We start from the raw sequence: 24,709 nt of genomic DNA on the forward strand, positions 1-24,709 counted from the left end.
TTGGCCAAGTTATCTAAAAAAATTATCTCTGTTTCTCTCACTCGTATTATGTTTTTCTGTTGTTCAAAACCCTGGAAATAATTGTCCCCGGGGTAAAGCTTGCAAGAGCCAGAAACAGGGCTTTTTGACATAAGGATCATGCCTCTGGAATTGCTCCTGTCAGGAATATGTCAAAGCTGGAACTTGACCATCTAGAAAAATGCAAGACACATCTTAGCACTAGCTTTTGACTGAATGTAAAATACGAACTCCTGGGCATTCCGCCAAATATTGAAGTCTCTTTTCATTCTGTCTTTGTATCATTGTTCCTTTGTTGCTTTATATAGATGCTTCACTCATTTGGAAATGTTAATTGACTCAACTTTAAGCCATGTAAAAGTAGTGCTTGAAAAATTTATCAATGAGTGGCTGAAACCCTACTTACTACTCAGGGTTGAAGGAGAAGCCCCTGGGCAATACCTAGTGATCAGAGCATAAGTTTGATATGACTTTTAAAAAGTTTTTTGTTTCATCCACACTGCTCAGGCAAACCATGTTTAAAAATGCAGTTTCATTATGATGATTCCATTTCCAATGGGATGGACTGTTATGGGAGCTGGTTACAGCTTGGTTATATACTTTCAGGACAACCTTGTAGCGAAATCCTCTGACTTGGTTCTGAGCATAGTGTTAATAGGTCTGAAGTAGGTCATGAATATAGTTTGTCTGCTTCTTGCATCTTGAATGTAATGAAAAGATCCTGAAGTTGGTGTAACATGAAAATGGACTTAACATACTATGTTTTAATGTTGATATGGCACTTTAAAGGAGGAGTATAAATAACTTATTTTGTTTAAATGTTCACATTTAAATATTCATGGCATATTTTATTGTATTGTTTTAAAGATTGGTTTAGATTATCAAAATCCCTATTTGAGCCCATTTAAAGAGTTCCAGAGATGGAAACATCATCCCAGTGTGGTGCCCACTTTAGAGGGTGGAAAAAGGATTGCCTATGGTGCTAGAGCCTTGAATGAAGGCGGTTTCCAGGTAAGAGTGTGTTTGGGGTTTTTGTCTGGGTGTGGACTTTTTCTTTTGTAACACAACTAAACTATTTATCCCGAATTCCCTGTGGCTCTAGTAACAAGTAGTAGTTATACTTGTAATATCTAAACTAAAATGTCTTCAATTTGTCTGTCGGCAAGTGTCCATTGAAATAAAAGATTGGATAAGGACAAAAGGAATTTCTGGACAGAAAGGAATGTCTTTTGGCACCAGGAAGGCTCATTGGCCATTCTAAAATAAATTGATCAACTTCTATGAATATTGCCAGGCCTTGGGAAAATGCCACACTATCTATTAAATTAGAATGTCCTAGGATATGTCTTGTCTGTGTTACAGCAAAATATGTACAGGAGTAAAGAGAGAGTTGATTAGTCAATACTGTATTTATTGCTAGGAGGAAGTGGCCAGATGTGCCTCTTTGCCTTGGGTTATACCAATTTATGTGAGAGAATAAAGCAGTTGCTATAGACATTCTCCAGAGCACTACATGAATTCAGCTGAATATCCTGCTCTTGTACCCATCTCTCCTCTGTTTTGAATAATGTGTAACTTATGTTATGTAGTTCCTAGTGCAAAGCTTGGTTTATTGTATGTAATTTGTGTTATATCTACATTAAATGGAGTTTACTTTTCTGTATGTTAAAACCTGCTAGTTGATCATTAATTTTTAACTGCTCCACTCTTCAAGGTGCGTACCTTTTAAAGGTGTGTTTGCTGGCTTTAAAAATGTCTCATTGAATCAATAGGAAATAAAATGTCCATAGGAACAAGAATGGTAATTGTCTGGAGTAATCATACTAACGTATATGGTGCCTTGACAATATCTATAGTAGAAGTCTTTGACCAGTTAGCATACGGAGTACAGAATTATGTTCATATGTCAGTAGAATTATAGCTCTTAGTTTCTCTCTCTCTCTCTTTGGTGTTGATATTGCCTCATACATAGGATACATGTAGGATATGTGTACAAAATTACCCACAGCAGGAGTTTCCCAAATTTTTGTGCTATAGATAAACTTAAGATGCCTCTGTCTTTGAGGAACATGCAATTTGAAAAGCTTGGTTTTAGTGACTTGCCCAGTATCACTTAGAAATATATGGCAGAAGCAGGGATAGAATCCAGTTCTCCCAGGAGAGCATTCAGCTGCCTTAACCACGAGACCATCCTTTCTTTTCCTCCAACCCACTGCCTCATTCACTATACACTTTCCACCTTTTGCACAAAATGAGGCAGAAGGTCCTAAAGACAACAGCCTCCTTTACTACACAACCCTGATGAGGCAAGGGTCCCATGGGGGAAAAAAAAGGATGTGATCATTTAATCGAAGACTTTATCATAATGCATACATGCAAGGAGGGAAAATTAAGATCATACAAGCAAGGAACCTTGATTTCTGGAATTTCCTAACTCTTTGAGCGCTTGACTTTGCAACCTTAAAAATGTTGTTTTTGTGTGTAACTTCCTAAATTTTTAAAAAGCACACTGGAAAAAAAAAACAATGTCCTTCATACTCTGAAAGGGAGCATTTAATAGCGGGCACAGACACTCTGTCTACACCCTCCAATCCAACCTCTCTATAGCTCAGTCCTATCTCTTCACAATCCTATTACCTTGCCTACCCAGTCCCAATCTCCACTGCTCGGGCTTATCCTAGTCATAAGAACATAAGAGTGGCCATACTTGGTCAGACCAATGGACCACCTATCCCCATATCCTGTCTCTGACTGTGGCTAGTGCCAGAAGCTTCAGAGGCAATTAACAGAACAGGGCAGTTTTGAGTGATCACCTGTTGTAAAGTCCCAGCTTCTGGCAGTTAGAGGATTATGGAAACCCAGAGCATGGGGTTGCATCTCTGCTATTATGTTGTCTGACCCCCAAGCCCAGTTGCCTTCACTGTGAAGGCAATCACCAAATTCGCAGCTTGAGGGGAGTATCCAGCACACAAAACAAACACTGTCCTGTAAAGAGGGAGGAATGCTGTAACACGTCTTCAAATTTTAGTAACTATATCCTCTGTAAGCATTCAAACTTAGCAAGAAAAAAAATCTTCAGAGATAATCTAAATGTGGTCATATATACTTATTGGAATTTCTTGGTGTTTTTTGCTCCATGTGACATACTTGTGAATCATTGTTATTTTAGGGACGTGGCTTTAGAGATTTACTTTTCCACTGGCAAACGTTTCAATGACACTCACTACTTGATTATATTATACTTCTCAGAAGAAAGGGAGAGGGAAAGATGTGTCCAGAAACCATTCCATTATTGGTCTCTGCACAACTATTTTTCCTTAAAGGAACTGAGACTTAGTGCCAAACTCAGTAATGCCTGGAAAGTCAATCTGTCAACTAAGAAAGAGGATGCAGAGACTTGAGAACTAAATATGGAGATAGACTGATATGGTTACTCTAGGAGGAGGGAAGCTTGACTTACTAAAGCAGAGACTAGGTGGGTGAGGTAATATCTTTTATTGGACCAACTTCAGTTGGTGAAAGAGACAAGCTTTCAGGCTACATAGGCATTTGTCATTTTAAACTTGAGAGCAGATGGGGGGCAGGGGAAGGAGACACCTACTGAGTGACTTTATCATAGTCTATTCAGTAGAGCAATTGTTTTGAAAGGAATAGTATAACGAGATCACATTTGTTTTCTTGAGCTTCCACTTGATTAAACAAAAACCATGACATTCTGCAATATTGACCTTGATATCTCTTATTTGCTCAGGACCTTGTCTCATGCCAGATGTGTTTTCCATCATACATGATTATTTAAAAAAAAAAATTCTTAATCTCACTGACTTTTTCTCTTCAGTCTATACCCAAACTCACTTTCCCTGGTGGTGTATTAATTGGTTGCAGTCCTGGTTTCATGAATGTTCCTAAAATCAAAGGTACGCACACTGCAATGAAAAGTGGCATGTTGGCTTCAGAAGCTGTTTTCAACCAATTAACTAATGAAAACCTCCAATCGAAGACAATAGGTAAGATCTTATTTAAACTTGTAGCTGGCTTGTGTGTTCATATTCAAATAGTTGTTTCAACTGAAGAAACTATTTGAAAGCCAAATAAACCATCTCTAAATTGGTTTAAGAGAAAATTGATATACCTATAGTAAATTATAACACATACAAGAAACAAATAGAATGGATTCAGACTGTTTTGTTTGGTTATTGTGAATAGATCAGGTCCTTGGACTGGAGCAGAGAATCTGATATGCTCTTAACATTAAAGGGACAGTCAGGAAGATTAGGCCTAAATTTACAATGTATATGTCAATTATTGTTTTTACAAATCTTAACAGATCTGGTTTCATGACTTAAAAAAAATCTAGAGAAAGTGTTTTTGTTTATTCATAAATTCCTCTGCAATGTTTGCAATGGATTATTGCATTAGTGCAGAACCAGAAAGTGAAAGACTAAAAAAATAGGAACGAAGATAAGACTAGTGTGTTTTCATTGCCCCAGTTGAGCGAAGTGCAAATAAAACCAAAACCCTCATAGCATTAATGGTGAAAAGTAAATTGATATTTTTAAAAGTTTTTAGTTTTAGTGAACTATAATATTAATGTATGTGACAACCCTTTCCCATCCACCCCTCAATAGAACTTCTAACCTTAATGTCTCCCTATACTGGTTGCTTTATGGTTCATCAAAAGAGGAGGGTACGGCAAAGCTTTCTTTGTGCATTAATTGATCTCTTAAAAACTCTGATGGCAGCAGATGTCTATAGAGACCACTGACCTAGCCAGAACTTGAGCCCTTCTGGAGTTAGCCACAGTGATTCGAGTACATTGTTTAAGCAAAGTATATTTCTTAATGACAGCTGCTTCTCCACAACTACAAGTTCTTATTCATTTTTTAAGTGTATTATCTGCTAAGTACAGACATAGTGTGAGATACTATTGTTATGTCTTTAGCAACTGGACTCTCCAGCTTTTCCCCTAATACAGCAGGCAAAAAAAGATATTTAGGAACTATCTACATTAACAAGCCCACTATTTCAGTGCACTGTTTTTTTCCATGTTCATGGGAATGTGTTTTATAATGGACCTGCTGTCAGTGTGGACAGGAAAATGTTTCCTAACTTGGTTTCAGAACTGCTTTCCCATGCATATAGGTAATAAAATTGTTTGACACCCTAACCTATGGCAAAACGGTGCACATATATTAGTGGCTCTTTTAGTATAGATGGTTCCATAAATTCTCTTTACTGTATTTCAGAAGCGATTCCCATATAACATTAGTAATTGGGGGAAATGTCTCCTCATGGAGTTTTGTTTAAATTAGTTGTCTTCTCGAGGCCTTATTTAAAAGATGGTCTGCTACAGTGAAATTACATTTAGCATAGTGTAGTAAACTATTAGACTTCTTGTGTCGAGGATGGAGTTATACAAATCAGTGCTCATGGCTGCATAGCTGTAAGTGTGTGTATATATAATCTTGTGAAGCTATATAGTTCAAAGGTCTTGAGTTTAAAATGGGAAAACCTGGTGCTCAGATCATAGGTGGGTTACTCTGGTTAGCTTAAACCTTAGAGTCTAAAGTGAATTTACAGCATTGGCATCCCCTAATTGTCCTCATTGTCATCTGTTCAGTCATTTTGTATTTTCAAAGGCAACATTATTTTGATAAACTGCCTCGGTCTGGACGTTTAACATTTCTCAGAGTATTCATAGACTTGTGCGGAAAGCTAGAAAGAACATTTAGATCATTTAGTCTGACCTCCTGTAAATCGCAGGCCTCTCTAGAAATCTGCCATCCAAACATTGTGAAGCACTGTGGTCTTGTGTATTCTCACTTCCCATTCCAAAGTCTCTTTTCTCACATCACCCAGAAAGAGAAGTTTTTGAAAAGGACTTAAGGGGTACTATTCCTGAACACAAGAGCCTGAAGCACCATTTACTTTGTTTTAAAAATATTTAAAAACTGAATTTAAGGATACCTGTTTTGATGCTCTTACAAACAAATATCCTAGAAAAAGTGTCTGAGAAAGTTAGAACTGTATTTCAGAAAATACACTCCTAAAATGAAGATTAAGTGTACAGTTGGCTATAGTTACAAGCTCTCATTTCTTCAGTGGTAATATAAAATTTAGTAATTTAGGTTCATAATATTATAAATGGGTCTAAAGCTAGTTGTCAAAAAACTGAACTTTATGCTTTGCAAATGATTTTAATCCATTGCTAATAAACACTTCTCAGCTGGCAACAAGTTCTTATTTCAAGGACCTAATCTTCCCGAATTCATGCTATATTATAAACATTTAACAAATAATATATTTACAACTAGGACTTGATGTGCCTGAATATGAAGAAAACTTGAAAAAATCCTGGGTGTGGAAAGAGCTCTATTCTGTTAGGAATATCCGACCATCCTGCCATGGAATACTGGGTGTCTATGGAGGAATGATTTACACTGGTATATTTTATTGGATACTGAGAGGAATGGAACCATGGACATTAAAACATCCAGGTAATTTTCTTTCAGAAAATACAAATGTACATTTGTATTTTCTGAATCTGTCTTATGGTCTCTTCTGGTTTTGTATTAAGCAAGGTTGGATTGGATCAGTACTCAAGTCAGATGTTAAAAGGGAGGCTATAGAAAATAAGTGTCTGTAGATGGTGGTTTTCTGCGTCTATGGAATCAGTGACCTGGTGTAGTTCAGTGGAGGGACTGGGAGCACTACGCTACTGGAGATAATCTTTCTGTTGAGACACAACTAACATGACCATTTGTGGCTAAGAATTCTACAGAACATTTTACAAAGATAATGGGAGTCTTGGCTCCAGTTGCCTTATCCAAATTAAATACTATAATTTCAACTAAGTATTTGCACACTAGGAAACTTAATATTGTTTCATTCAAAATTACTTTAGGGCCAGACTCTGATCAGCTAAAGCCAGCCAAAGATTGCACTCCTATTGAATATCCCAAGCCTGATGGAAAAATCAGTTTTGATCTCCTGTCCTCTGTGGCTCTAAGTGGGACAAATCATGAACATGACCAGCCTCCTCATTTGACTCTGAAGGATGATAGTGTCCCTGTCAACAAAAATTTAGCTATATATGATGGGCCAGAACAGAGATTCTGTCCTGCAGGTAGGTAATTAAAATGAATAATGGTTGAATAAACTAACAGCTTTGCAAAGTGAAGGCAAAGGTACTTACATATTTTTACTGAAATGTTTCAGTAGAGGAAATAACCTGGCCTAGTAGGCCTTTTAGTTCCTTAAGGCAGTGGTTCCCAAACCTTTTATTAAGATAACTACCAGCTGCATTTTGTCTGTCTTGGGGACCCACCCATATCCCTGCTAACACCTCTCTAGCAGCCTGCTTGGCTTCCCCCTACCAGCTAGCTCTACACTCCCCCTGGCCGGGCTGTGAGAGTTGCTAGCCTGCTTTCTGTGTTCTCACTGGCCCCCTTCCTCTGCTGCTGCCACTTTCTATGGGCAGCATCAGCAGTGCAGAAGCTGCAGCCGGAGCCTGTCCCTGCCCTGCATGTGTTCTGGAGACACTCCCTTGGTGCTGCTGCCTAGGGGAAGAGTTGGAGGGAGGCCTTCTGGGGTACACAGGCCCAAGGTCCTTCCTGAACTACTTTCTGGGGAAAAAAAATACATTTCTTGATAAAGCAATTGTCAATAGGAGTGTACAAGAGACAACTGACCTGCATAATGAAGTTACCAGATGGTAGTCACAGCATTGGTAAGATAATGGCTACTGAAGAGTGCAAGAGTTTGTAATAGGATCCTTTAAATCTAGGTCTTAGCACTTAGTTGTATACTCCTCATCTATCCACTACAGTGACATATTCTCATCTTTGCAGGTGTTTATGAATATGTTCCCCTGGAAACAGGAGAAGGGTTACGGCTGCAGATAAATGCTCAGAATTGTGTCCACTGCAAAACATGTGATATTAAAGACCCAAGCCAGAATATTAACTGGGTAGTACCTGAAGGGGGAGGGGGGCCAGCTTATAATGGAATGTAAATTTGATCAAAACTATCCAGTGTACTTCCCTGACATGTTGTAATCAAGCTGATCACTGACTGAATGTTAATTGGGTGAGTTACTGAGCCAGCTAAATTTCATACCACTATGTGGTAAGAAATTTCATTAACCACTATGTTAAATAGTGAATGCAAAGTCAATGCAGTCACAGACCCTAGCCTTAGTTATGAAATAGGCCTTTTTACTGGATCAAAGACAGTGGTACAGCATCCCCAAAGTGCTCTTTTCTGTGACTTACAACTTGATGATAGATCTATCTCTTGCCAAAGTTCAGTGGTAACACCCCAAACCATGGATGTAAAAAATACAGTGAAGTCTTATAATTCATGGTGAATTCACATTTTCTGCTCCTTCCTAACATGTTCTATCAATGCAATCTTGGTTAATTTCTACTTGCATTTAGAGAAAACAAGTCAAGTGAGGGAATACTGTATCACTGTTTTCAAAGGTTACATTAAGCAGACAAGCAAATATTTAACAAGCTCCCTGTTGTTTCAAGGGAAGAAACTTTTAATAAAGCTAGTTTGCCATAAAACTTAGTTTTGTGTGAACTGAGTTCATGAATACTGTTTACAAACTTTATTTTAGACAGCACTACTATGCTGGTGCATACATGCTACCTTGGGAAAGTCTGACTTACTGCTCTAGTGAAGGAATTAATGGGAGAATACTGTACTTCAACTTGCTTCCTGGGTGTTAAAACTGAAGTTGTTCTGGTAAACTTTTAAGAATATCTACCCTGCAAAAAGACAAGCATTATCACCCTAATATGGTTAAGTATGTGTCTGTTTTCTGAGAGTCACTTTAGCTATAAAAACACTTGGAAACCAACATTTTAACTTCTAACTTTATTATGAAACTCCAGTTTAAATAGTAAATATTGGACATAATCAATTGATTGCAGTATGGGGCAGATAACAGAAGTAACACTTGCCTCTACCACCTCTGTCCTATATACCACTGTAAACACTCCTACTGTACAAGTCAGTCATTCAGTGCATAAACTTTAACAGGAAAAAACCTTCACTCAAGCAAACATTTTAGCATAAGCTGCTTTTTCCTTTTCTTTTTGGGCCTTTATCTTCTGTTTCACCTTGAGTGCTTCAGTTTGGATAGCTGTTTTAAAAAAAAAGAAAATAATAATAATAATAATACATGGCTTTCCACTGCCTATAATTGTCCCACAGCACTATAGCAATCACCCATCTTTATTTTATGCTTTACAGAGGCTAAACTGTGTCTGCCTGCATTCTAGTCAGGGGGTAGTTATCAAGCTGGGTAATAGTGAAATAAATCCTCCGACTGTTTTTTTCCATACAGTTACAGAATAGGATAAATAGGCTCCCAGGAATGGAAGTAGGAATTCGTAATCCAAGGAGTAACACTCACTTAAGCAGCAGAAAATGGAATCAGTCCAGAAAGCAACTTCAGATTTTTTGGGGATAAAGGATGCGCAAACCCTAATTAGTTCTTGCCAAAGCAGAATTGTCTGACCCAAGGATATGAATGCCTCTCCCTCTATAAAAAACAGTGATAAGGCAGAAAACTTTTCTCCACATATGCTAGTGGAAGAGTGACAGCTATCAGCAGCAGTCTTCCTCTGCATTCTATGCCCTGCAGGTGCACATACAGGAAGAGGGGTGGAGTCTGAAAATCTGAAATTTTGCCAATTTTACAAAGTAGGGACCTCACAAAATGAAAAATCCTCAGTGTTATCAGGCCCACTGTTAGTTCATCTCTTGCAGAACTAATGTAATACTGTAAAAGCCTCTTAAAGAGAATAGATGCCACATTGCTAAAATTAGCCTGACAGTTTACCTTTATCTTCAGGTGTTATCTCTTGAGCCTTCTTCAGATCAGCCTTCAATAAAAAAAATACAAAAATATAAGTAGATGCTTTATTGATCCTTTAAAAAACAACAGCCACAAAAATAATAGTTACCAGTGCCTGATCAAAATCTCTTATTCCCTGCCAGCCTTGAGCCCGCCTGTAAAGTGCTTTGGTGTTTGCTGGATCTAGTGCAAGTGCCTGCAAAATGAGTAAAAATGGTTTAGTATTGGTGTACTCTAAAGCCTTCACCTATCAGGAAGAGCACTGAAACACCCACAGTTAAGCAACCCATCTATTTTAAGGGTAAGCTGCCTAAAAACAAATCAACTTTATAAAAGCACCATCAATTTAATCAGAGTGCAGTATTACCATAACAGGGTTTATCTAGCACATTGTTGTATTGTATATTAATAATGCTAATATCCTGCCTACTGAATGAGCCCATAAGCAGGTGCAGCTCTTCCTACCCCAAAAAATTCAGGGATGGTGGTATTAAGGATAGATTTGTATGATAACTGCAAATTTTCTAACCACTTAAATAATGGATTCATTGAGTATTTAAGGACAAAAAGGACCATTAAATCATCCAGTCTGATCTCATCAATAAGTCAGGCCATTAAATTCCACCCAGTTACCCCTGCAGTGAGTTTAATAACTTGACTGGCTAAACCATATCTTCCAAAAAGGTATACCGTCTTTATTTTTAAGACCTCAAGGGATGGAGAATCCACCAATTCCCTTGGTAGTTTGTTCCAATGATTAATCATCTTCTATTAAAAATTTGGACCTTTTCTCATTTGTATTTGTCTGGTTTAATCTTTCAGCCTCTCTTGGCTAGATTAGAGTACTCACTATTTTCTCCCCCTGTAAGTACTTGTACACTAATAAAATCACCTCTCGATCCTTTTGATAAACAAAACTCTCATTCTCAAATCATTCTAGTGTCTCTTGTCTGCACTCCCTCCAATTTTTCAATGCCTTTTAAAAATGTGGACTGCAGAACTGAGTGAAATATTCCAGAATCAGTCTCACCAATGCTACATACAGAAGTAAAACCACCTGTTTACTCCTACTGCTCCTGTTTATACATCAAAGGATTGCATTAGTTCTTTTTGCCACTGCATCATACTGGGAGTTCATTGCTGCATTATTTGCCCCCTGTAATTCCGAAAACCTGTTCCAGAGTCTCCTTCCAGGATACAGCCCCATATTCTTTGTTTCTTGATGCATAGTTTTGCATTTGGCTATATTACATTTTGAAGGGGGATATCTTACAAGCAATCCAAATTGCTCTGTAGGACTACCCTGTCTTCATCACTTATCATTTTGCCAATCTGTGTCATCTGCAATTTTAATCAGCAACAATTTTATATTAACTTCCAGATCAATGATGGAAATATTGACTAGCATCAGGCTTGTCACCAAGCCATATGGAATCCCACTAGAAACTCCCTCATTTGATGATGATTCCCTATTGACAGCTGCTTTGAGATGTCAGCTAGACAGTTTATCAACAAAATTTGTAATCTCAAAGCATGATATCAGTTTTGTTTGACAAGAACCATACTGACTGGTATTAATTCTACTCTTATCCTTTAATGCATTATCAACTGAATCCTTTATCAGCTTTTCCATTCTTTTGTGCAGGACTGATGTCAGGCAAGCTGTCTTAGAGTTACCTGGCTCATTGTGTTTGCCTTTAAATATTGGCATTCTTCCAATCTTCTGGAATTTCCCTGGTAATCCAAGATTTATCAAAAGTGATCAGCTGACCAGAGATTGCCTCAGCTGACTCTTTCAGCACTTGAGTGCAAGTTATCTGGGCCTGCTGATACCAAAGTGTTTATCTGCAGTAATGTTAGAGAAAAGAAGTGGGAGGTAATATCTTATTGGATATCAACCAATAAAAATAACCTACTAAACGTTGTGTAACGCCCTCAATTATTAATGGTCCAGAAAATACTTCATCTTTGTGAGGAGTACATCATTCTGCTTTTTTCTCCAAATATGTAACAATTACTGAACACTTCTGCCTTTTTTCTTCATTAATTTATGAGCTCCAAATAGTTATGGGCTTATAACTGTTGCTAGGTGTTCTTTTGTTCCTCAAACTTAACTCCTATTTGTCCTTAACCCTTGAGTTCCTCAGTTTTCTCTACTAATGTTCTGCACTTTGTTTCCAATTTACATCAATTTGCTATATTGCTTTTTCATTTCTTGTTGCCTTTTCCTTACCATTTAGCCAAAGTTATCCATTCATTACAATTAACCTGTAAAATAAACCTAGAAATCTGATTCAAAGAGTGAGGGTAAAGCTTGCTGAATGCTACACACCTATAAAAAGATTACATTATCTTTCAGAAACAATGAATCTATTGTTCTATACAAATTAGAAGTGCTCCCAGGAAATGCACAGCTCACATCTAGCTCCAATAAATAGTAACTCGTATTCTGAAATATTGATATGACTCCACTAATATTTTTTCTGAACAAGTAAACAGCCTGCCAAAAATGAGTTAATATGTATATTAAAATAGGTTTGCACTAAAAATTCCCTTATCTTCCTTTAATTTATTATAGGAAAATGAGCCTTTCCAAACCTGATTTTGAAAGAAGGCTTTTAGTCTTTTTATTTTTCCAAATCACTTTCTCCTAATCAAACGATGAAATTTAGCATACCTCACAACAACTTTCAATAGCTCCCTGCCAGTCTGACACCTTCAGTTTACAAGCAGCAATATTTAAAAGGCAGGTCAAGGCAGCAGGATTCAGCTTTGCTGTATCTGACTCCTCCGCTATGGCTTTAGAAGCCTCCACATACCTGCACAAAACAAATTTACATGTTATGTATTGGTGTATATACTGTAACTTGCACTATTAACTTTTCTGCCCTTTGCTATCTTGCTGAAAGTGTATGCAAGAACTACCACTCACATGTACTCTTATCCACCTTAGTTTACTACAGGGGTCGGCACGCTTACCAAAGACGGCACGCAAGCTGATTTTTAATGGCACGCTGCTACCTGCCGGGGTCCCAGCCCCACTCAGCCCCTCCTCCCACTGCTCTCTCTTGCGGGGGCAGGAGGCAGAAGCTTGGTCCTGCCAGCAGCCAAGCTCCATCCTCCCCCGCTTCTTCCCCCAGCATAGTGCTTTCCTACCCCTCCTCCTTTCCTTCCCTGTGCCGATCAGCTGATCACCCTGGCGAGGGGAAGGGGGAGTGAAGCCGCAGTATGCTCGCTTACTGCTGCTCCGGGGAGGAGGCAGAGAAGAGGTGGGGACAGACAGGGCCCTGGGGAAAAGGGAGGGGGGAAATCAGGGCATATCCTCTTCAGCCCCCTGCCTTGAGCCGCTCATGACAGGGTGCTGGGAGCACCCCCACGAGCCAAGCACCCCAGCCCTCTGCCCTGACCCCTGCATGCCCCACAACCCCAGCCCTGACTCCTGCACCCTACACACATACACAGCCTCCCACACCCCATGCCCTGACTCTTGCACCCTCCCACATCCCCGCCCCCACCCTGAGCAACAAATGGGAGCTCCTGCACCCATCTCCCCCACACACACACACACATATTCCCACCTGCACCCCTGGTCTGAGGTCCCAGCCACCGGCCCGGCCCAGCTCAGCCAGCTACCAGTCTGGGGTCCCGGCTGCCAGCCAGGGTCCTGCAGGCCCTGCTCAGCCTGCTGCCAAACCAGGTAAACAGGACCCCAGGCCGGCAGCGGGCTGAGTAGGCCAGCGGTGTAAGATCAGCATTTTAATTTAATTTTAAATTAAGCTTCTTAAACATTTTGAAAACCTTGTTTACATACAATAGTTTAGTTATATAATATAGACAGAGAGAGAGAGAGACCTTAAAAACGTTAAAAATGTATTACCGGAACACAAAACCTTAAGTTAAAGTGAATAAGTGAAGACTTGGCACGCCACTTCTGAAAGGTTGCCGACCCCTGGTTTACTATTTCTAAACATCAATGGCCGTTATATAAAGGAATTAAACTGAATTTATCGTGCTTCCTACAATTAGCTTTTTTTTTTTTTTTTTTAAAGCACTCCATTTTAAATAACCATCTTTTACACAACATTGCCCCTTCTTCCTCTCCAAGTATTTGGCTACACTACCTGAATTATTTTAACTACTTGTATTTGGGACTGCACAGATAAACAATCTAAGCTGCAGAGTTTGCAAAATGTAGTCATTTACCTCCAACAAACAAGACTGCCATAAGAAAATTAGTGGAGAGAAAAGGGGTATAACTCCCATTTCCTTGTGATGCTAGTGTCATAGTTTTGAATAAACTTCACCTGCATCTCCCACACCCAGCTCCATTGTCCCTGGGTAGGAACCCTTGTTTCACTCCCTTCTGACTGGGGGGTTTTAAGGCTGCACAGCTCCCTGGGATATCACAGTACAGGGCAAACAAGCCAGACTACCTAAAGGCCATTGCTTTCTCTCCAATGGCTCTCTGTTTGCCAGCAGTTACAAGTTACCACATGGCTCATTGGAAGCAAGCACATTTATTCTTAAGGTAAAAGCATTACAGAGAAGACAAAGTGAAAATGCCTATGTGCATGCTAAAAGCTTACCCGAGGTCACCCATCAGTCTTACGGGGCCTTAGTGAGTCATTGTCCTTCCAACCCTTCTGCAAGGGTTGTGGGGCCTCCCTTGGACAGATGATCCTGTCCATTTGCTGGATCAGAAAGAAGGCCATGCAATAGGTTAAACCCAGCCTTTTTATGCCAAAAGCCCTGTCTTCCAAGACTCTGGAAACCCAAATTGAACCAAAATATGCAAACCTCCAAAGGATGTAGTACCTCTCTGGAGGTGATTACAACTTGAGTGATCCTCTTTAATGACCCCCACTGTTTTAGTTCCTGAAGAACTGTGGTAACCTCCTTCTTGGAGTAAAACACAATCATACATACAAACCCTGGCCCACAGTGATACATGAGCCTAATACATTTCCCCAAAGATACTGCATGCAGTTGCAACACTTGTCATAGCCAGTTCAAGGCTCTGTTTCTGAACTTCAAAGTCAACATGGGTTAGGACTCAACTACATCAGTGACTTCATCTCTATGCACGAACCACAAAGATAGTTGAGATCTTCTGGAATAATGCAGCTGACAAAGGCAAGGTGGAAGCATAATCAGATGAAGTCAGCCTGGCAACAAAACGATCATACAGAAGAAATCTGACTACTCCACAATTCATCTATTTTTAAGACCTTGCTCTTTGGAACAGTGTTTCCATCAGCACAAGATTGACTTTTTAAATAAATAAATAAACAAACAAACATGATTTCACATATGTTCAATTCAGTCAGAGCTTCCTGTAATCAAAGAACAGAAGAGAGCAGGGATCACTGAAATTCGTTAGGGACTTAGCTAAGCAGATCCCATTTAGCTGTGAAATGTCTGAATACTGCAGCAATGGATGCTATATAAAACACTAAAAAAAACACATGCTGGAGAGGGGGAAGGAAATTAATTCTGCAGGTGAATGCTCTGCCCCAAATTAATGTCAATAAAAGAAGTTTTAGAACAAACTGATTAACAGGAATAAGTCACCTGGAAGAGACAGTATTTCCTGAAGAGTTCTGAAGGAATTCAAACATGAATGTGCAGAACTACTAACTATACTATGTCACCTATCTTGAAATCAGCCTCTGTAGCAGATGACTGGAAGGTAGTAGCTCATGTAACACCACTGTTTTAAAAAGGGCTCCAGAGGCAATCCTGGTAATTACACGTTGATGAGCCTAAATTCAGTAGCAAATAAATTGGTAGAAACAGTAGTAAAGAACAGAATTATCAAGGTTGATCCAGTTAATAGAGAGTACTTGCTTTTCAGAAAGCACTTGACAACATCCCTCACCAAAGGCTCTTAAGGAAATTAAGAAGCCATGGGATAAGAGGGACATGTTCTCATGGATCAGTAACTGGTTGAAAGAGAGGAAACAATTGGTAGGAATATGGTCAGTTTTCACAATGGAGAGGTGAACCGTGGGGCTCCCCAAAAGATCTGTACTGGGACCTGTTCTGTTCAACATATTCATTAATGATCTGGAAAAGAGGGGTGAACAATGAAGTGGCAAAAGTGTAAGGATGATACAAAATTATTCAAGAATAGTTAAGTCCAAAGTAGACTGCAAGGAGCTAGGGAGATCTCACAAAACTGGGTGACTGGGAAACAAAATGGCAGATGAAATTCAACTCTGATAAATGCAAAGTAATACACGTTGAAAAAAATAATCCCAACTATTCATATACAATGGGTTCTAAATTAGCTGTTACCACCCAAGAAAGATCTTGGAGTCACTGTGGATAGTTCTTTGAAAACTTCCACTCAATACACAGCCAGAGTCAAAAAGGCTAACAGTAAATTAAGAACAAAAAGGAAAAGGACAGAAAATAAGACAGAAACTATCACAATGCCACCATATAAATCCATGGTGCACCCACACCATGAATGCTGTGTCCAGTCCTGGTCGTCCCATCTCAAAGCAAAAAAAAAAAAAAAAAAAATAGTGGCATTGACAAGGTTCAGGGAAGGGCAACAAAGATGATCATGGGTATGTAGAGACCAAAAAAGATTAGGACTGTTCACCTTACAAGAGAGACAACTAAAGGAGATAAGAGAGAAGTCTATAAAATCATGGAAAGTATGAATAAGGAAGTATTATTTACCCTTTCTTACAATACAAAAAATGGAGTCACCCACTGAAATTAATAGGCAGCAGTTTTAATACAAACGCAGAAGTACATTTCACACAACGCACAATTAAATCGTGGAACTCATTATCATGGGATGTTGTGATGCCCAAAGACATAACTGGATACGTTCATGGAGGAGAAGTTCATTGATGGCTATTAGCCAAAATGATCAGGGACACAACCCTATGCTCAGGACAACCCTAAACCTCTGACTACCAAGAAGCTGGGTAGATCGCTCCATAATTGCCCTGTTCTGTATACTCCCACCAAAGCTCTGGTAGGGGTCACTGTCACAGACAAGATACTGGGCAAGACATACCACGGTCTGATCCAGTATGGAAGCTCTTATGTTTCTATGCCAACAGTTAAGCCCCTGACGATATTCAAATCTCGGAACATTTAATTAGAATGCCTCATCTTGGTTTCTGCAGCGCTACACGAGGAAACACGTGGTCTGGCAGAAGAACCCTAGTCCATGTAAAGTTTTCAGACAAAACTGACACTATTCTGACAGCCAATCCTGCAGTTCTTATTTATACACAACTTCCTAAATGCCTACACATGTAAAGATATCAAAGAAGTAACCAATTAATACCAAAATTAGTAAACAAAAGGACTGTATATTCATGTACATCTTTGTAGTACTAATTAATCCAATTTTGCATCTGGAACTATAGCTGGCCGCAAAAAAAGCTTTCCCTTGTATGAAAAATTCTGAATTTTTGAAAACATTCGAAGTTCAAAAATTTTTTGCTGACAGCAAAAGGAATGGTGAAATTACTAGGGAGCCTGGAAGATCGGGCTTACAAGCAGCCTACCAGGGTGGGGAGCGCTGGAGTCTGCAAACCCCAGCTCTAGCAGCTTCGCAGCACTGCTATCAAAGGGCAGCCTTGGGTGAGTGCCACGGTGCAAGAGAGGTGGGCCGGAAGGTGGGCAGAACACATGACAGGTTTTTCACAGGAAACCTGACTGGGTTCTGTTTTAAAGTGTCAGTGAAACAAACACATTCCTATGGAACGTGTTAATTTCAACTAATCACCATTTTCCAGCAAAAACACACACACGTTTCAGGACAGGAAGTGAGACAGGTGGAGTTGGTAGCACCATGTATAGTTCAGATTGCCCAATAGTTCTCAGAATAAAGCGCAGGTTTCCACAGTTTATACTTCGTAAATTTCAACTGGGCTGAAATTTTCCATGCCAGGTGTCTGCCTCAGGCTGAATTTTTTTTGTAGTTTCTGCAGAAAAAGTTCAACTATTTCTGAAAATGAGATTAAAGTACAGTTTTGTCCATGTCAAAATTCTTCAAACTGTTTTGCTGAATAGCTCTAGCGCCTCTAATACTTTAGAGCAGACTTGAAAATTGGCTTGGGGAAAGAGGGAAATAAACCTCCCAGGTGTCAAGGCCATGCTTTTTGCCTTTGGATGAAAATTCATTCAAATTTGGCCACGCTATGAAACTCTGAAAATCTCAATTCCTATATGGTCAATAGAGATTTTAATAAGAATTTTTACAGCTACATTCTCTGAAAATTGTATCTGTACTGAGCATGCTCCAATCCAGGGCACCAGCTGAATTGGACCTTCGTTTCGTGATTGCTGCTCCTGGCCGCTGTGGCAACAGGCACTAGAACTGTGAACAGAGAGAGAGTCTCTCCAGGCTCCTGTGGTTGACCAGGCATAGAGGAGGATGCAACCTAACGCAGGGCAGAGGAATGCAAGAAGGAAAAGATCTGGGGCCAAGCAAAAGACTGGATCTGGCTGGGTAAGAAGGATGTATGGGGAGACTTTCATGACATGCCTAAGCAGGGCGAGCGGGACAGGTGGAAGACAGACTGATGAAGATCACATGAACAGGGAGACTGGGAGGGCAAGAAGCCTGAGTCAGGGTGGGAAGACTAGGATAAGGAGTCAGAAGGATGGGAGGAAATTGAGGTGAGACGCCTTGAGGGGGAGCCTGGGGAATGTGGACTGGGAGTGGGTAGGACAGGAGACTGGGACTAGGGCAAAGAAATGGGTTGGGAGAGAAGAGATGGTACTCGGATGAGAAGCTGAGGAAGGAGATGGGACTGGGACAAAGACTGGCTGGAGGGAATGGGTAGCAGGGTCTGCCCACTAAAAGACACTCCTCTCCAGAACTTGGAATGGAACCCAAGATTCCTGAGCCTCAACATTCCTCTGTTGTCAGCAAATATCTGGGAAAACCTCTGGCAAAATGCGTCTCCTCCTCCTCCAGTGGCTGGTTCACAGAATGACAGCCTATGGCTGCTATCACTGACTCCATTAGCTCAAGTGACCTATCCTGTCGATTTAAAATGTACCAATTTTACTGATGTCTAGGGTTACAATTATGTCATGGACATTTTTCATAAGTTTCATGGCAGGGATGCAGGAAAAAATAGATAAGTCACAGAAAGAGGGTAGCAGAGAGCTCTGTTGGGGGGCAGGGCTGGAAAGCAAGCCCACCTGTCCTGTGGGATCGGGACTGGTTCCCTGCTTTGGGCTTTGCAACATAGCATAAGGGGTGACAATGCCACTCAGGTTTGGTGTATCTGACCACGCAGATGGAGACAGCAGGCCAGCCACACCTGAGGGGTAGAGGATTGGAGGGGGAAGGACTCAAAGGTGCATTTAGCCTTGAAACTGTGACACGGTTACCACAGACACCTACTATTTGGTGTGCATGGTATTTCAAATACAAATTAGTGGGTTCCAGCTCCAGCTAGTTTTCAGCTATTAGACATAACAGACAAGTTAAGAAATAAAGGCAGGGAAGAGAGGTCAGGGAAGGATGAGGAGAACAGTAAAAGACTGAAGGTTTTTGTTTTGTATCCAAGCTTAACATTTTAGATTCTAAATGCTGTTTTTAGTGCTAGGATTTTTTAATTCTAGAAAAACACCAACAGCTTGATATCGAGTCAATTTCAAAAGGTGAGTTAAGTAATTTTCAGCACTACACATGCTGCTGAGTGCCTCTGCCAGTGTTTTTAGTTTTACAATCATGTCTTATTTTTTAAAAAATATCTTCCCTGTTGTGTCAAAGACCACTACAGAAAGGGAAAAAATGACACTGTAGTGAAACTGACTAGGCAGGTATAATGTGCTGTGTTTTTATACCTACCTGCTGTATTTTCCACTCCATGCATCTGATGAAGTGGGTTTTAGCCTACAAAAGCTTATACCCAAATAAATTTGTTAGTCTCTAAGGTGCCACGGGGACTCCTCGTTGTTTTTGCTGATACAGACTAACACAGCTACCACTCTGAAACCTGACTATATGCAGTACTATCAAATGCACACACACACAAAAAAAAACTGATTTTCATCCTCATCTCTTTTACTTATACTAATTTTAGCTCTTTAATAAGTTAAAAGTCAGGTGTAATTTAACTTGACAGTGGCATTTTAAGTTACTATATTCAAAGTCTGGTGAGCAATGATCAGTAAGAATGCAGGTGAAGAGGTCAATGTAGGAATGGCATCTGAAAACCACTCTAGCAGAAAGATTTGAAAGAGACTAAGGTTGCCTGGGCACAAGGATCAAGGACAACATTCCAAACAACTTTGGATGGCATTAAAGAAAAGGTGAAGAGTTGCGTAAGAGAGACAGGCAGGAGCATGCAGGCATGACAAGGAGTATAGAGATTACACAATCAAGTACAGAGAGCAGTTCAGGGCCTTGAAGGTGAGGGCCAAATTTGAAGTTGTAGAGAGACATTGGCAAACACTGCAGAGACTCTGGGGGAGGAGAAAAAACTGTTGGAACAGCAACCAAGAATGGTTATTGGTCACTATAAATCTGTACCAAATTCATACCAGTGACCTAGAGGTGGAAGGTGTCACGTGTCCTGAACCATTCAGTCCTCTAAGTTTCTTACTGAAAGTTTTTCTGATTTCTAACTAAATGAAATTTTACATTTTTAAAAAGCAAAAAAGTATCTAACAAAATGTTGCGTTTCCAAGTGAAAATGAGCGCAGGACTGGAATTAATAAGCAATTAATAAACAAAGCAATTCTTTCTGACCTTGCTTTTGGTGTTTCAAAACACGTCCAAGGTGTGCATGGATGACCCATTTGTGCAGCATGTGCTCATTTTTAAATGAGCAACTAAAAAAAAAAAATCTCACATTCATTTTCCAATCCAAAGGGGGGGAGGAGGGAACAACTGTTTGACTTACAATAGCAGGAACCCTTACCTTAAGCCCTTAGTGTACTTTTTAGTTGCCATTGCCCAGTTCTGTGATTTGAAGAAAGTATTTCCTATATTCTTTATGTCTTCTGCTATGGACACAATCTTGTCAACCTATTGAGAAGACGAGAAAAAAATCCTATAAAATGTAAGTATTAAATTATGTTATTTATACCAAGCTGCAACAAGTCTTTGGACTACTTAATATTTAACAGTAGAATCCCAAGTCTACTCTCTTTCAAAGATTGCCAAAATGCACCAAAACACTCAACTATTCCAAGTTTTGAAAGAAAACTATATTCAAACTGCTACAATATTCTATGGGCAACACATTCTCCTTGATCAATGGTATGAAACTCTCATTGAGTTGTACATGAGGGTAAGAACCTAAGAATGGCCATGCTGGGTCAGGATACTGGGCTGGATGAAACATTGCTCTGTCGTCTGACAGTGGCCAGCACCAGATGCTTCAGAGGGAATGAACAGAACAAGGCAATTATTGAGCGATCAATCCCCCGTTGTCCAGTCCCAGCTTCTAGCAGTTAGGGGTTTAGGGACATCTAGGGCATGAGATTGCATCCCCGACAATCTTGTCTAATAGCTATTGGTGGACCTATCCTCTAGGATCAGGGGGACGGACCTTAAGAGAACAAAACGTAACAGCAATAGAGAACATGCGATCACTAATTTAATTGTTTGCCCTTAAACGCAGTTACATGAATGAACATTCATTCCTCCTTAATCCAGGATCAGGTAAACAGAAGCTTTGGCTGTATCCATAAAAAAAAATCAGAGATTTGTTAGTGATGCAGGTATATAACCAAGAACTTCTTATTCCCAAAAGTATTGTGTCTTTTGTTTCCCACAGTTCAAGGAACAGATACTTGATCTGCATAGGCTCTCCAACCAACAATCAACTACTAACACACTTCTGTCCTTCCCTCAAACCACTTCTAGACTCATAAAGTAAAGCTGATAGTTAACTGCCTGTCTGTTCTAAATCCATCACTCCAGCTTCAGCTTAGAAGGTACAAGGCTTTCAAGTGTCAACAACTGTCTCTGTATCGGTAATTTAACAAACTGCAGTTAGTACTGTCTTTACCACAGCCACGGACATTTATATGCCACAGCCTACTCCAATGTCCCAGCAAAATATAGAGACTTCTAAAAATTCAGTTTCAAAAAAGTATTTCCGTTCAGTCACTGCAGCACTGACCCAATAAAACTATACATGTGGCAGATATCTGCCTATCCTGCCAAATACAATGGCAGTGTTGTCTGCTTTGTGGGTGAAAAGTGTGGTAATGAGATGATTTTCTAACTATGGAAAGTGTCACAGAGTGTGGGGGAGTCAGGGCCCTGCACCCCCCGCCCCCCCCCGCACTTCCTGCGATTCACCGTGACTCTCAGCCAGACAGTAAAACAGAAGGTTTATTAGATGACAGGAACACAGTCCCAAGCAGGGCTTCTAGGTACAACCAGGACCCCTCTGCCAGGTCCCTCTGGGGGGCAAGGATCTTAGACCCCAGACCTGGGGTTCCTTGCCTCTTCCCAGCCAGCCCAAAACTGAAACCAAAAAATCCTCCTTTCCTCCCCATCTCCTTTTGTCCAGTTTCCCGGGCAAAGGTGTCGCCTCACCCCCTTCCTGGCTCAGGTAACAGGCTCAGGTACAGTCCCTCACCTAAAGTCACCCCCTGCTCTCCCATCCCCCATGAAGACAGTTCCAGCAAAACCAAACGACATTCCCAGGTCAATCCATCCCGCTCCCTACTGCGTCACAGAAAACAACTAAATAAACCGTTAAATAATTTCCAGAGTATTAATACTATGAAATCCTATATAAATTATGCGCTCTGGAAACTTGTCACTACAGCACCACAATGAAGAACTGAGAAATAAAGGAAGAATCGAAAAAAACCCATCTAAGTGGAAGGTTTTATTCTTAGCCTTATATGCACTAGAAAAATAAATCAGAGTTAGCATTAAAAAGAGCAGCTAAAAAAGCATCATAAAATTCCCCATCATTACATCTAACTTGCCCTAACAGACTTCTTAAAAATAAACTGAGGTCTGGTGAACCTGACAACAACCACCATATATCTCAGGTTATGTAAATGTCATCATTGCACAGGAAAAATAATTGTCTTCAAAGAAAAACCACTTACATCTTTTAAATCTACATCTGAATCTTCAGGGAAATCTGGGTGAGTATCTGCAGAGCCATCCATTGGGGAGATTCCCCAATTATCACCTTCCTTCAGCTCTCCACATTCTGCAATAATGCACAACTGTAAAAAACAGGAGGCGTACAATATGCAATGTTGCCATTCACTAATCAGAAAGCTTTAGTTCTTGTGTATTTCCAAAAGATCAGTGAAAGTGTCCTCCTGTCACTCCCAAACTACAGATTTCAGAGGCCTACTTCAGCTGCTTCTAACTATCCTTATGAAACTCATCAGCTTCATTTTCAGTTTTACTGCAAGGTAAACTCATCAAGTTCAACCGCTGGAAGGAGCATAGGGCTATTTACCCCATAGTAAGACTGAAGTGCCTAGTTTTCACTGTGTTTTTACCTCAGGATAGCTCATGCATGTTAGTTACTGAGGTAAAAAAAACCATCTATTATAGCAGTGAAGAAGACACGGTCATTATGTGAAAGGGTGACACACACACTACCACTTTCTGCTGCTGCTCTATGTTTCTTGAAAGCACCAACCAAGCCTAAGACCACTTAGCTGTAAAAATCTAGCAGGATCACACCACAAGAAGCCATTACACTAGGAATGACTGCATTGCTCATCTAGGCTACCACATATGAAAAGAAAAACGTGTATTTTTAGGTTGGTAGCAAAATAAATGCTTTCCTTTCCAACAACAAGGGAAAATTTTCCGATATTATGGAGGAGATATAGATGATGAAAAATAATTGGTCATATTTTACATTTGACGAAGAGGCATAACCCCCTAACATAGCCGTGTTAAATGTACTAATTATACTGTTTGCTCAATGCTGTTAGACCATTAGTGCCCACACACACACGTCCCCTAAACACAGAATGGGAGCCAAGAACTCCATATGTCTACTCAGCTGCAACATGAACTCCTTCTGCAACTTTCGGCAAGTCAGAACTTCATTTATACAGGTTTCAGTTTCTCATACCTTCAAGGTGCAGAGACTTTACCTTCCTCCCTCATTTCTAAAGGTGGTGTGAAAATTGATTAGTAATTACTAGTTAACATTTGTAAGAGTTTTACACATGTAGAGTATTAAGAATTATTAACTACAAGATACTGTAACTTTTTCCCCTTTTCCAGTTTTTAATACTTTCTTTGATATAAATATTTTATTTAGGATTAGTAAAAGGCTTTACCAATCCTGTGACTTTTAGTCTGGAAATCATTTTTACAATGGAAGATAAAAGCTAATCTGAAATTGTTAAGTGTTCTGCGAGACAAAGCTCAGTAAAAGCTGTACTTTTTTCTAGTTTTTTCTAACAAAAGCAAACCAATTTTGAATCATACTGAAAAACACAACTAAAATTAATTCTCACAGAAGGCACCACATAATGGAACAAGTATCCTCTGAGATGTACTGATCTTACCTGTGCAGGTTTTTCTCCATTCACTTCAACATTTTCTAATATTTTAGCAACACCCATTCCTTTGATCACCCGGCCGAACACCACATGTTTCCCATCCAGGTGAGGGGTTGGCACCGTTGTAATAAAGAACTGAGAGCCATTTGTATTGGGTCCTGCATTTGCCATGCTCAGCAGCCCTGCCTGATCATGCTGTATGAGAAAACACCATCAAAGCAAATATAAGTAAGATCTGATTATTCTACAAGGTTACTACGATATACTACCAGGAAACCCAGTGTACCCCAAATAAGAAGCACACACTGACAACCTGCAAGG

General features: G+C 39.9%; 2 protein-coding genes across 3 annotated transcripts in view; one reads left to right on the forward strand and one right to left on the reverse strand.

The window, feature by feature from the left end:
• Positions 1-8,592, forward strand: part of ETFDH (electron transfer flavoprotein dehydrogenase) — a 26,056-nt gene extending 17,464 nt beyond the window's left edge. The window contains exons 9-13 of the mRNA XM_045020032.1: positions 886-1,029; positions 3,857-4,025; positions 6,333-6,515; positions 6,923-7,144; positions 7,869-8,592. Coding sequence (XP_044875967.1) covers positions 886-1,029; positions 3,857-4,025; positions 6,333-6,515; positions 6,923-7,144; positions 7,869-8,032 — 882 coding nt within the window. The 3' untranslated portion in view covers positions 8,033-8,592. The remainder of the gene's footprint in view (positions 1-885; positions 1,030-3,856; positions 4,026-6,332; positions 6,516-6,922; positions 7,145-7,868) is intronic.
• The window catches only part of PPID (peptidylprolyl isomerase D), a 26,526-nt gene continuing 10,405 nt past the window's right edge, over positions 8,589-24,709 (reverse strand). For both annotated transcript variants that reach the window (XM_045020034.1, XM_045020035.1), the window contains exons 4-10: positions 24,395-24,583; positions 22,958-23,080; positions 20,800-20,906; positions 12,564-12,705; positions 9,996-10,082; positions 9,872-9,914; positions 8,589-9,169 (exon numbers count right to left, since the gene is read on the reverse strand). In XM_045020034.1, coding sequence (XP_044875969.1) covers positions 9,081-9,169; positions 9,872-9,914; positions 9,996-10,082; positions 12,564-12,705; positions 20,800-20,906; positions 22,958-23,080; positions 24,395-24,583 — 780 coding nt within the window. In that variant the 3' untranslated portion in view covers positions 8,589-9,080. The remainder of the gene's footprint in view (positions 9,170-9,871; positions 9,915-9,995; positions 10,083-12,563; positions 12,706-20,799; positions 20,907-22,957; positions 23,081-24,394; positions 24,584-24,709) is intronic.

This window comes from Mauremys mutica, chromosome 5 (assembly GCF_020497125.1).
Source record: "Mauremys mutica isolate MM-2020 ecotype Southern chromosome 5, ASM2049712v1, whole genome shotgun sequence".
Taxonomy (NCBI): domain Eukaryota; kingdom Metazoa; phylum Chordata; order Testudines; family Geoemydidae; genus Mauremys; species Mauremys mutica.